This window comes from Entelurus aequoreus, linkage group LG02, assembly GCF_033978785.1.
Source record: "Entelurus aequoreus isolate RoL-2023_Sb linkage group LG02, RoL_Eaeq_v1.1, whole genome shotgun sequence".
NCBI classification, from domain to species: Eukaryota; Metazoa; Chordata; class Actinopteri; order Syngnathiformes; family Syngnathidae; genus Entelurus; species Entelurus aequoreus.
This window is the reverse complement of record NC_084732.1, coordinates 56,265,102-56,278,738: the sequence shown is the minus strand read 5'-3', so window position 1 is coordinate 56,278,738 and position 13,637 is coordinate 56,265,102. Positions and strand designations below refer to the sequence as shown.

Genomic DNA, 13,637 nt, shown 5'->3' with positions numbered 1-13,637 from the left:
ATCAACATGCAGTGGTAGTGGCTGTGGAAATTGTAACTCATATTGTTTTAGTCTACTAAAAGTCAATATCGTGACAATACAATAAAAATAAATAAGCATGTCCGTTTTGGGACGGGACATATGGCACTACTGAGCAGTTCCAGACAACATATCACCCAACTATACTGCATTAGCTTAGATATGTCTGAGAAAGTCAAAACAAATATAGTGGCAAGAACAATAGGTACTTAAGTTCTCAGTGTACAAATAACATTGGCAAAAAAAAGTCCATCGATTATTTTAAAAAATTTAATCATCACTGCAAAAAAACAGATAACTATATTTTACAGCTTCAACAAGTGCTGTAAAGTGACAACATATTTGTCAGGTAACAATAAATACTGTATAGCTAGTAAAAAAGTACAAACCCCGTTTCCATATGAGTTGGGAAATTGTGTTAGATGTAAATATAAACGAAATACAATGATTTGCAAATCATTTTCAACCCATATTCAGTTGAATATGCTACAAAGACAACATATTTGATGTTCCAACTGATAAACATTTTTTTTTTTTTTTTGCAAATAATCATTAACTTTAGAATTTGATGCCAGCAACACGTGACAAAGAAGTTGGGAAAGGTGGCAATAAACACTGATAAAGTTGAGGAATGCTCATCAAACATTTATTTGGAACATCCCACATGTGTGCAGGCTAATTGGGAACAGGTGGGTGCCATGATTGGGTATAAAAACAGCTTCCCAAAAAATTCTCAGTCTTTCACAAGAAAAGATGGGGCGAGGTACACCCTTTTGTCCACAACTGCGTGAGCAAATAGTCAAACAGTTTAAGAACAACTTTTCTCAAAGTGCAATTGCAATAAATTTAGAGATTTCAACATCTACGGTCCATAATATCATCAAAAGGTTCAGAGAATCTGGAGAAATCACTCCACGTAAGCGGCATGGCCGGAAACCAACATTGAATGACCGTGACCTTCGATCCCTCAGACGGCACTGTATCAAAAACCGACATCAATCTCTAAAGGATATCACCACATAGGCTCAGGAACACTTCAGAAAACCACTGTCACTAAATACAGTTGGTCGCTACATCTGTAAGTGCAAGTTAAAGCTCTACTATGCAAAGCGAAAGCCATTTATCAACAACATCCAGAAACGCCGCCGGCTTCTCTGGGCCTGAGATCATCTAAGATGGACTCATGCAAAGTGGAAAAGTGTTCTGTGGTCTGACGAGTCCACATTTCAAATTGTTTTTGGAAATATTCGACATCGTGTCATCCGGACCAAAGGGGAAACGAACCATCCAGACTGTTATCGACGCAAAGTTCAAAAGCCAGCCTCTGTGATGGTATGGGGGTGCATTAGTGCCCAAGGCATGGGTAACTTACACATCTGTGAAGGCACCATTAATGCTGAAAGGTACATACAGGTTTTGGAACAACATATGCTGCCATCTAAGCGCCGTCTTTTTCATGGACGCCCCTGCTTATTTCAGCAAGACAATGCCAAGCCACATTCAGCACGTGTCACAACAGCGTGGCTTCGTAAAAAAAGAATGCAGGTATGTTCCTGGCCCGCCTGCAGTCCAGACCTGTCTCCCATCGAAAATGTGTGGCGCATTATTAAGCGTAAAATACGACAACGGAGATCCCGGACTGTTGAACGACTGAAGCTCTACATAAAACAAGAATGGGAAAGAATTCCACTTTCAAAGCTTCAACAATTAGTTTCCTCAGTTCCCAGTCGTTTATCGAGTGTTGTTAAAAGAAAAGGTAATGTAACACAGTGGTGAACATGCCCTTTCCCAACTACTTTGGCACGTGTTGCAGCCATGAAATTCTAAGTTAATTATTATTTGCAAAAAAAAAAAAAAAGTTTATGAGTTTGAACATTAAATATCTTGTCTTTGTAGGGCATTCAATTGAATATGGGTTGAAAAGGATTTGCAAATCATTGTATTCCGTTTATATTTACATCTAACACAATTCCCCAACTCATATGGAAACGGGGTTTGTAATTTAGTAGTAGACTCAATTTGAATTTCCACTTCATCTTTTACATTTCAGTCAATTCTGTGGGGGCATTACAGAAAGTGGAACATTATGGTGTACACCACTGTAAATAAATAATAACACAATGTCTGGTTTCATTATGAGACCTAATCAAAAATAGGAAAAGGAAAACAGATATTGCAAAAGCATGTAAGCAGCTCACCTCGCTCTGCTTCCTTTTCTTGGTGAAGATATAACGAATTAAAGTCTCTTGGAGAACCTCTTGTTTGACCAGGAAATGCCACAGGCGTCGGGCTGGAAAAGACTGGTGATTCTTTGTTCTGAGAAAAAAACAATGACAAAAATTGAACATGTTAGATAGTTCATAAACTCCTTAATTTTATTAGCTACAAATAATGTTAAAATTGATTATGAGTGGAATTATTTTATTCTAGTGTATACACAAAACAAGATAAGCTGAATGACTGTACAATTATTCTCTTAGAAAATGAGTATAACAAAATCATAGTCCCTTTCGATGTAAAAGGGTAATCTGCTGATGTTGCAGTAATAAGCAGTAAGGTCTGCCCCAATGTCAGTGTGTGTGTCAGTGTCATTGATGTACAGTAAGTCTTACTTGAAAGGAGTGTTGTCTGGCTCCAACATGGCCTTGTGCCGCAGTATGGCAGGACCACCTCCAGCACTGAGGTCAGTAGGGTAAGTGTTAATGTAATTGGGAGGTGGTCCATCAAATTTATTCATTGGCTCCAGTAAAAGCTGTTCCCAGTTCTCCAGGGTCTTCAACACAGCATTGGTAGGAGGCGAAGTGACTGGCAAGTCTGTAAATACACACAGTAGACATGTCATGTTTGATGTATTTAGATTTACATTATATTTATTACTTGGTTATGTCTAACAAAAGCGTAAACTAGGTTGTGTGCATTTGTACCTGCAGAGTCGAGGCCAGTGATAGGCAGAAAATTCTTAATGCAGTTATGAGCCAGCTTGACCATGACCAGGCGGATCAGAGCCCAGCTAGGGTGCCAAACAAGAAAAAATTCAGGATTTCTAAAACCTAATGTCTCCCTGAAAGGGTTCACAAAAAAGAGCCTACCTGTAGGAGTTGGGGTCTGAGTGCTCAGTCATCTGTGTGTCAGAAAGGAAGGCATCATCATCATCATCATCATCCTCCTCTGCTCCACTTTCATCAGAGTCGCACAAAGTGTTGCTATCTGACAACGGCAGGAAGGGCTGAGGGGACAAGATTGAAATGAGAGGGGCAAGAAGATGGAATAGTTGGACATGTTGCATTATCTATGCATGCCAATTGTTGTACTCCACTTGCTGCCTACATTATTTGTATACTGTATTTTTTACTGTATATTGCCTGTTATACCTACATTATGCATATTAAGAACGCCATAAACCTCATTTTGTTGCAATGGTCTGTCAATTGTAATGCGATGACAATAACTATTATAGTCTGCAGTCAGTGCCTTACTTTGGCCACAAAATAGTCCCACATGCTGAGCTCTGGAGGAATGAACTTTTCCCTGTATGCGGGTCTCTCTATGGGCACAGGTGGTGGGGTTGCTGGTGTCTCCTTTACGGGGCGTCCAGGAACCAACATCCTCATGTTAAATCTGCGCCTGTATCGATCCACATCCTCTGCAGGGGGCTGAGGGAGCATCACTGGTGGACAGGACAAAGACACAGCGAATTTCGGACTAGCATAACTCCAGTTTTCTGCAATCTGTAAAATCCTGAAAGAGGGTAATGAGGAGTTGAGACATTTTTGTAATAGCAAGATATCAACAAATAAATCAGGAAAAACTGCCATCAACACTCCGTACAGCACATATCCACAATAGAACACTGACAATATGCATATGTTTAAAATGCACTATAGAGACAGACATTCAAAAAACATATATAGACAGGGAAAAAATCACTAAGGTGTGCACAAACCTGCACTAATATCCTGGAGCACTATCACGAGCATTGCACCAGACAAAACAAGACAAGACACAAAACAGTAGACAGTGCGGTTAGACTAACACAGACAATACACAAGCAGTTGTATTAGTGGAAGTAATTGTAGTGTATCATAAATGTATGGACAGTAACACATTAATGATGTTGGGGACTTTGTTGAAGAAAACAAATAATTTAACCAGTGACTGAATCCGTTTCTGTAACAGTGGACAAGGTATTTAGGATAACAACATTAAAATGTGTATGTGGTGTTCTGTTTATGAAATGTTGTGGCTTGTCCTTACATCAGTTCACATGATTCATATTAACACGTATCTCTGGTATAAAGAAACTCTCTACTTTGCCTCTGTTTTTCAAACACTGGTCTGCACTGAGAGGCATCTTCTACTTTAAAAGTCTAAAATGCAAAGCTGTATCTTCCTCCTCAAACACTATCAGAGTGAAGAGGAGTTTGGTCAAATTAACTAGAGTTTTAGAGCAAATTTTAGTCACCTGGTTGAAAAAACTGCTACTTTGAAATCCAATTTAAAAGTCAGCGATGAAAAACTATTGATAATGTTCCAACTAGTGACACACACTACCACTTGTAAATCATTAATAATTAAAAAAAAAAAGCTGTTTAAACAAACACGGGTCTTGATTACTCTTACAACCTCACAGGATGTACCTGGTTTAGCCTCAGCTTCAGGTTTAGTCAGGGGGGGCTCAGCTATGACTTCTGCACCCACCTTGCCTGCCCCAACTGTCACTTTAATGGCACAGTAAGGACAACAGCATGAGTTGAGCATGTAAGACATTGCACGTACATGCGGCATAGTCAATACACAAAGCACATGTACACTACACACAAATTGCGTTCAGGAAAAACACTTCAAAACAAACAGGGTTGGCTGTTTCAACAGGCATTCAGGTGTAATCTTGTGAAAAATTGATGGGGGTGGGAGGAGTCAAACATTTGCAAACCTGTACATTTACCATGCACTTCAATCCTGCAAACCAGCACTGCAATCCACCAGCTTCTTACTCACAGCTGGTTTTAGTTGCTGGTGTCACAGTGCCGGGCCCAACTCCCCGTAAAACGGGAGGAGGGAACTGTTTGAGAGACTGGTTTTCATTGGGAATGGGTTGGGGGATTTTGGTGAGGCTGCCCTGCTCAGGTCTTTGTGTCTCCAGAGACTCTTCTGGCCTGGCTGCCTCAAAATCAGCTGGCACTGGGACACAGGGCATAGGGCACACTCACACAAGACACAACACATCTGCAGAAACATCTTTGGGCTCAACAGAGCTCGGGGGACGATTTTTGCAATTACATCATAATTGAGAGCCATTAGAATGAAGCAGAAAGCGACAAGGAGAAACGGGGTAAGAGTTAAGACAACAGATGAGATGGCCACACAAAAACATCAAAAGTAATAAAGAAGCAACAAAGCCATAATCATACCTGGTGGTGCATCAGGCCTCTTTGGCTTAATAACTACTTTTGCTCCTCCTCCAAAGACAGCAGCCCACATGCGGTTGTTGAGAGGATGAGCTGCAAGGCGAAATAGTTCATTGCTGTTGTGAGTGCCCAGACCATGGATGAGCAAGGCTAGATAAACAGCCATGACTGCCTCGCACAACAGCACATTGAGCCTCGGCTGGTCCTCCTCCCTGGCAGACGTCAACAATGAAATCAGGGACGATACACCTGGAGAAATAAAACATACAAACTATAGTGTATCAGGTAAAAAGTAGCAGAGTAACATCTAAAGAACAAAAATGCTGTCTCTGCACAATATAAAGCTGATTTACTAAGCATTAGTATTATGAGCACAGTCTGTCTTTCTGTTTCCTTTCCAGAGGCCATGAAGCTCCTATTATAGAACACCATCTGCCTCTTTGCATAAACACAGACTTCATGCGTCGCGCTGCTCATCCGCTTCCTCTGCTTTTCATATTCTCTCGCAAAGATGTAGCTGATGCGCTCTAATAGCCCATGTTTTTGAACTCAAAAGATAATTATATAAAATACTTGAAATTAGAAACGCACTCAGGGATCACTGAGCTCCACCAGGCCCTATCTCCTGAATCCAGACAGTGATCTGAATCAATCCCCAAATAATAATCACTTGTTTCTTATTTCACGTCTGACTTTTCCCCAAAAGTCTAATAAAAATCAGCCAATAACGTTTTAGATTGTGTTGCTCACGAACAAGCTAACAACTGACAGACCGATAAACAAACCCCACTGAATACATAACCTCTACATCGAGGAATAAACGAAACTGACATTTCCGTGGGTGTTTGTATTGTTTGTCTGATGCTTCCAAACAGGCTGCAAGAGGGTTCACTGTTTGCATCGGTGTCAGCAACTGAGAGCTTTTGTTCTATAGCAAAATGAGATCAACAAAGTGAACGCTCTTGTAAGTCATCCACACTTTTTCTCTGTGGGTGGAGGCGGAGCCATGGCCGCTAAGACACGCACGCACGCACGCACACATGCACGCACGCACGCACGCACGCACACACACACACACACACAAAGTTCAGTCTCTCCAAATCAAAATCTAATCTAACTAAAAAGCACTCAGAGAGCGCAGATCTCTTCCAGACCTTATCTCCAAAGAGTAAAGAATCTTTTAAAAAGTCCTGAATTCAGACAGTGATCTGGCTCCACTCTCAAAATCAAACCACTTGATCCTTATTGCATTTCCAACATTTCTTGAAGGTTTAATGAAAATCCACTCATAACTTTTTGAGTTATGTTGCTAACTAACTGATAGACACACAAACGCTAGCGATCATATAAGTAAGATCAGTGTTTCCCACACATTCATTTATTTGTGGCGGCCCGCCACGAAAGAATTAAGGCCGCAACAAAAAAAAAAAATTATTATTTTTTTTTTTTTGTCCTGTACAGCTTCTCAGGCAAATCATATAGTTGATGTAGATGCCCATATCGTCGGCTCTTCAGATTTACTTTACAAAAGAGAAGTGTAGGATCAAGATTTTCGGAGCTCTTTGTTCAGTGGATCAGATGTTTGATGAAGCTCTGTGTCTATCTACCACCACTACTGTTTTCTGTTTATTTGTTACTGACTGTGGCAGGACACCTCTGCCTCTGTTTCACTGTGGACTGGACTCCCGCTGATGTGTTGGATCCACTGTGGACTGGACTTTCACAATGTTATGTCAGACCCACTCGACATCCGTTGCTTTCGGTCTCCCCTAGAGGGGGGGGGTTACCCACATATGCGGTCCTCTCCAAGGTTTCTCATAGTCACTCACCGACGTCCCACTGGGGTGAGTTTTTCCTTGCCCGTATGTGGGCTCTGTACCGAGGATGTCGTTGTGGCTTGTACAGCCCTTTGAGACACTTGTGATTTAGGGCTATATAAATAAACATTGATTGATTGATTGATTGATTCACTTTATGTTGCTGGTAAATAATATGGTTGTAGTAGTAGGCTAAAGTTAAATGATTTAGTATGCTCTAATTAAAGGGGCAGAGCTTTAAGAGACATTTTAGCTTTTATATTTTTATAAGATATATTTTTTGTAAGAACCACAATTAATAAATATATTTCAGTGAATAACTTATTGTTCAAATCTGTATATAAATATGTACATAAAAGTGTTGTAATTATATTGTAAAATGGATGGATGGATGGACGTTTAAAACAAAACTGTTATTATTAATTAGTAAGTATACATTTTTTGAGCCTTTTTAGAGAAAATCATATCATTGTAGTAAATTATGCAAATTACTCGATGATGTCATGGTGACCACGCCCATAGCCACGCCCCCACCGCCACAGATATCTTGGCTGTTTATGGGAAACACTGAAGATGTATTAATAATATTTACATTTCTATAGCTACAAATACAAATTGTGTTAGCCAAAATCATTCAATTTAACAAAGAAATAAAATGATCCAGATATTGATTATTTGTTCTTTTTACCTGGCCACTGGGCAGGAGCTGAGTTGGGAGTTACATGTTCCTCTATGCTTTCTGTGCGGAGTCGTTTCCTCTCACTGAGCAACAGGCCCTGGTACACCATGCCAGTAAACTGGTTGGCCTCTGTCTGGCTGCTGCACAGTTCATACCAAAACAAGAATGCAAAAGCATGTGATGAGAGAATATTGGTCACACTTGAACATATTTTTCTCCTAGAGTACAAAATAATATTTCTAATTGACCAAATTTAGCCCTTCTCTGATTAGTATCAATGCACTTAAGCGGCACATGAAAAAGCCAGTAATCAATGAAAAGCATAGGAGAGACTGATAAGAGTACCTGTAACTATGGCTGTCACACAGTGCCTGATAAATGCAAGCAGACAGAGAAGCTGCTAGTGTGTGTAGGGTATTTACCTGACGGAGAGAGACACAATTCACTTTACTGCTATTACATTAACTTAGGGAAGTAGCACAGAGGGACTGCATAGTTAAATTTAAGTTCTGACCCGGTCATCTTTGATGTCTGGATGTGGTGGAAGTTCCATGAGGGTGATGGTGTGGAGGATATCATGAATGTGGTTGCTGAGGTGAAGCACAGGGTTGGCTATAACTGTCTTAGTGGGCGCAATGCAGGCTGACAGCAGAGGCAAGGTGGTTGGTAGAGGGAGGGGAGACTGCAGCTGTTTCACTGTGATCTCCTAAAAAGGAAGATAAGATAACGATTCTTCATTTACTGAAGGCAAAAAAAGATCTGCAATAATTGAGTTGCAAACACATTGGGTACCTTATCCAGTACGTCCAACCTTTTCAAGCCCAATATCTGTGGTCTCAGCCAAAAACCAAAGTAAGATCTACCCCTGCGTCAACTGTTTTATATATATACATATATATATATATATATATATTTTTGCTTTTGTTTTGTTTGTTTGTTTGTTTGTTTGTAAAGACAAAGCTTTGTTTTATCATTGGCTGATGTCAACATTTTGTTTTGTTTTTTACATGTGCTTCTTGCTGTTTTCCCAATTTTTGCTGGTGTTTGTTTTTTTTCCTGTAATGTGCCTACGGCCAATGACAAACGAGTCACGGGCCACAGATGGCCCTTGTGCCGCACTTCCGGCACCACAGATGTAGAAGTTAACTGTTTATGGCTGCTATATTCTTAATATCGTAGTATATTTGTTCATCCTATGGTCAATTATGAGACACGAGTCAGCTTACGTCAGCGTCGGAAGTAGCAAAATCAGCTGTTCATAGGGGATAAATGGGGAAGTCCTTCTTTAGCTGCCGCCTTGTTTTATCATATATTACGGCCTTTGCACATGTCAATGTTTAATTTTGTATGCACAATAAATCAACACAAATACAATAAATCGACACAAAATCCGTACTTTGAAGCAATGTCATGGACATTAGTATTTGGCTTGTTAGCCTCCCGTCGCAGTCGAGCGATGATGGTCGTAGTCATGGTTGAAGGAAAAGTTGTTTGATGCAGAATGCTAGAAAATGTCTGATACGTTACAACAGTCAGCCTTAATGCATTGTTGCAGCTCGATGACTTTTGTGCACGTCATGACATGCGCGTTTGCAAGACGAGCGAGTGTAGTGTGCAGCACCGCTCGGGGGGTGTAGTGGCCTCGGTTTCGAGAGCGGCGAATGTAAGGCTGAAGTGAGCGAGGCGAGGCGTGTGTACGTGTTCAGGAGTTAAAGTGTGTGCCTGTTTGCAGGTTGCTGATTACTCTTCGGGTGGGCGTGTCACTGATGTAATAGTAATATATATTTTTTTTTTCCAATATTTTTGCGATCGACCGGTAGGGTTCCAAAGATGAACTGGTTGACTGCGAACAAAGAGTTGACAATTCTTGGCAAAGCTACTGTAAGAGTATGTGGCTACCTGTTGGCTTTCCTGAAGAAGGAACAGAAGCTCCATCCGCACAGAGGTTACGCCGCCTCCCTTGGCTCCATGAAGGCTGCAGTAAGAAAGGAAGACCCTCAGAAGGGCCTGGTTCTTTCTCAGCCAAGCCTTGCGCCTCTCTGAGTGCTGCTGCTTAGCTTGAAGACGACGGCGTTCCATTTGGTGACGCTCATACGCTCCAGCGTCTATTCTCTCTAACATGTCATCTGATATGTCCACAGATGCTGCTCGCTCTGCCCAGTGCTCTGCCTCTGACGTCTCCTCCTTTCCTTCTACCTTCAGGTCGATGAAAGGATATTAGCACCATCATGAAAAGGTGAATCATTACAAGGGGCTTCATATATTACATGAAAAATGTGTCATACTTTACCTTGTAGTTACATATGTTATGCATGGCAGCTATCTCCTTTTCCAGCCAGCTGTAGAGCTGAAAACGAAGTTTCCCTCCATCTACCTCAAAGCCGGTGGCTAGAGTGCGAAGCTCTGTCATTAGGATTTTCAGACAGGCGCGGAACTTCAGCTGCTCAGCTATCACATCTACCTCAGACTCACCCTTAGATATGACAAAGTGAATTAAGGTCAATTACATTTGTAATTGTATTGGTACAGTTGCTTTGATGAGTTACATTAGCATCTAGTATTGCCTACAATTGATTAATTCCTCCCTACTACTGATTTTATTTTGTCATCGATTAAGAGCCACCATTTGCAGAATTTTGGACTTACAAAAGGAGTGTACAAGAGTCTTACTTGCAAAATGCAGATAATAAAGACTGTCAAGAACAAAAACTTTGCTCTACAGTAGGGATATTGTAGATACCCCGGTATTGCGGTTTCAAAATCTTAATATTGCCGTGACGCGTGACTGCATCAAACGAAAACTTGGTGGGTGTAGTTTTTTTCTGGCACTTTTGATTTGGTGGGTCTTAAAAATAAACTACATCTACCAGAATCTTCTGCACAGCACGGGACCGACAACGTGGGGGGTTGGAGCACCGTAAAGTGGAGAGAGAGGAAGCAGGAACTGAAGCGTAAAACTCATCGTAGTAGATAAGACTTTTTTTTTTTTCTAAATCCTAATAACTGTTTTGAGTTATGTTGGTAACAAACAAACACTGGCGAAAACTTAACATTTGTGGCAGGGGTATTAAAGCCTGACATGTTGCGTTTTCAAGCCAAAACAGACTCGGTCAAGGCGCATGGTGCCGAGGGAAAGCAGCTGCTGCACACAGAAGATACTTGATAAGCTACCATCACCCAAAAAGATGAAGCCAACAAAACTAAATGCTAATTTATGAGGTATTTACATTATCGAAAGTTAAAATGTAAGTTAACTTTTCTGAGAAACTGGGATAGGCTCCAGCGCCCCCCACGACCCTGAGAGAGACAAGTCGTAGAAAATGGATAGATGGATGGATGGATGATTTTTCCAAACTGATACAAATGGGTTATACTTGTATAGCGAAAATGTCCGATGTCAAGGACATTGCTTCTAAGAAAGAGAGACACAGTAGATCAGGGGTGTCAAACTAATTTTAGCTCAGCGTTTTTTTGTCTCACTTTGGCCAAAAATAGAACAAGCACATTCTGAAAATGTACACATTGCAAAAAATCCACTTGGCAAAACACTACAAGTTAGTTGAAAATTCTGAGGAAAGAATTGGTGCAGTTTCAAAAACACCATGACGATCACAATGAACTTAGACTCAGTCTTAGTATATTTACAAAGCCAATAAACTTTAAGCACCTTCTGTTTAGGATTCAACTGTTGGCAGTTCACCATTAAAAACGTGTTTGGAAAACTGCCGCATTGGTGAAATCCAAAACTGCCACAACAAATTCATTTATCGTCATTCAAATATTACAATTATATTATAATCAATCAATCATTCAATGTTTATTTATATAGCCCTAAATCACAAGTGTCTCAAAGGGCTGCACAAGCCACAACGACATCCTCGGTACAGAGCCCACATACGGGCAAGGAAAAACTCACCCCAGTGGGTATCAAAACAATTGTCTATATGACACCATGATAGCCGAATTAAAGATAGCATAAATACAAATTTAACCAATGTGAACATGCTAGATTTAAGCATAAAATAAAATAGAACAAACAACAAATGTAGAAACACACATTTTTACAATGTGGTTCATGGATACACATTGTGCTGTTAACCAATTGCGAACCCTGCACTACTACAAAAATTATGGTCATGTTGACTTAAGTCCTTGCATCTTACCATATCATTACTTTGTCCGTTAAGTGGATAATTTAAAATTAAAGAAGGCATTGCGTTTAGCTACAGCATTAGTCTGCCGCCAGCCACAACAGGAGCAGCTGATTGCTTGCACCTGCGCTGATTGGAATAGGGACAGCCAATCCAGAGGGCGCTTGAAGTCAGCTGACACGTCACCTTAAACAGTGTGACGTGGGTTGCACGTGAATTGCTATTGCAACATCCAGTAGACACATTTAAAACAGCAGTTTATTTCATTAAAAATTGCAGCTCTTTTTTTTCTAAGCAAACTCATTTTGTGTGCCGCGAGCCGGAGTAAACCTGTTTGCTGGCCTGATACGGCGGGCCATACGTATGACACACCTGCAGTAGATGTTCCCGCACAATTCTTTGAATTTAAAAATACGTGTTTGTAGTAATAAATATGATTAGAACATTTTAGCATTATGTTTGTGTTCAATTACACGAAGTGTGTACATCCTAAAAATTACTGCCACTTAATTTCACCTGCTATGGTATATGTAAGGTTTTTTTTTGGACATACGCCACAATAACATTGTACCGTGGCCTTAATACGTGATAATATTGTACCGTGAGATTTTGATATCATTACATCCCTACTATACAGTGAACATTATCATTTCATAAAATTACGTTTTAGAACTGTTACTAATTTTCAAAGAGAAATATTAAAGTATTGTTTCCAATTTTAATGAATTTGCCCAACCTGTGAGTCATCTCTTTGTTTGGATTCAGAGGTTCCTTCCAATTTTTTTTCAGTTTCAGTTTCAAGTTTCTTCATAGTTAGACAGTCATCATCGTCATCATCTTCTTCTTCTTCCTTATCAACACCCCAGTCCAGCTGCAGCTCATTGTCCTGCATTTTGAGCTCAGGTTGGCTCCAGTCCAGGCCTCCTGCACTTTCATTTCCACCCCATGCAGAGGCAGCAGAAGCCCAGTCCAAACCTGTGCTCTGTTCCAGTGGCTCGGTTGAGTTTACATTAGCCTTGGAGGAAGCTTTGCTGAGAGATGAGCCAGATTTCTTGGTAACTTTGGGAATCTTAGAGAGCACCTCCAGGGCCAAAACTGGGCAGCCCACCTGTAAGGTATTCAAATATGTGTTATGACTAATTGCTAAATATCTCTGTCTTATCAGCATTTTATCATGTACAATATACATTATGTAATAGGAAATGAAGAGGTCAAGACTGCCAGATAAGTGAGCCTACCTTGAAATGAGCATTAGCAGTGGTGAAGAACAATTTGCGCTCTATGAGGTTGATCTCATCTGCACTGCTCTTTTCAGCAGTGAAACCCACAGTTGCTGCTGTACCCTCTGAACTTGCAAAGTGGCGCCGGATAATGAGAGGGCGTGTTCTTAGATAGTTGTAGAAACTGAACACCACAGGGTTGCAAGATTTGACCATGACATCTAAAGCAGAGGGTAAAAAAGCAGGAGAAAGAGAGAATGTAAGTTTAGCAAACGAAGCATAAAGTAAAGAAAATATAAAATGTAGTTTAGTTTTCATAAATAGGTGAGTTTCTGAGTGTCTTA

The 13,637-nt window shown here is 40.5% G+C and overlaps 1 protein-coding gene across 6 annotated transcripts in view; it reads right to left on the bottom strand.

Annotated features, from left to right (window-relative positions):
* Nucleotides 1–13,637, bottom strand: part of dmxl2 (Dmx-like 2) — an 85,588-nt gene that overhangs the window by 25,102 nt on the left and 46,849 nt on the right. For 3 of the 6 annotated variants that reach the window (XM_062029416.1, XM_062029434.1, XM_062029425.1), the window contains exons 31-45: nt 13,312–13,514; nt 12,810–13,181; nt 10,213–10,395; nt 9,822–10,118; nt 8,437–8,628; nt 8,268–8,344; nt 7,932–8,062; nt 5,430–5,675; nt 5,017–5,199; nt 4,656–4,736; nt 3,495–3,685; nt 3,108–3,244; nt 2,943–3,028; nt 2,631–2,832; nt 2,217–2,334 (exon numbers count right to left, since the gene is read on the bottom strand). In XM_062029416.1, the coding sequence (XP_061885400.1) occupies nt 2,217–2,334; nt 2,631–2,832; nt 2,943–3,028; nt 3,108–3,244; nt 3,495–3,685; nt 4,656–4,736; nt 5,017–5,199; nt 5,430–5,675; nt 7,932–8,062; nt 8,268–8,344; nt 8,437–8,628; nt 9,822–10,118; nt 10,213–10,395; nt 12,810–13,181; nt 13,312–13,514 (2,699 nt within the window). The remainder of the gene's footprint in view (nt 1–2,216; nt 2,335–2,630; nt 2,833–2,942; nt 3,029–3,107; nt 3,245–3,494; nt 3,686–4,655; nt 4,737–5,016; nt 5,200–5,429; nt 5,676–7,931; nt 8,063–8,267; nt 8,345–8,436; nt 8,629–9,821; nt 10,119–10,212; nt 10,396–12,809; nt 13,182–13,311; nt 13,515–13,637) is intronic. The other 3 variants (XM_062029454.1, XM_062029463.1, XM_062029444.1) reach the window with 2 other exon arrangements.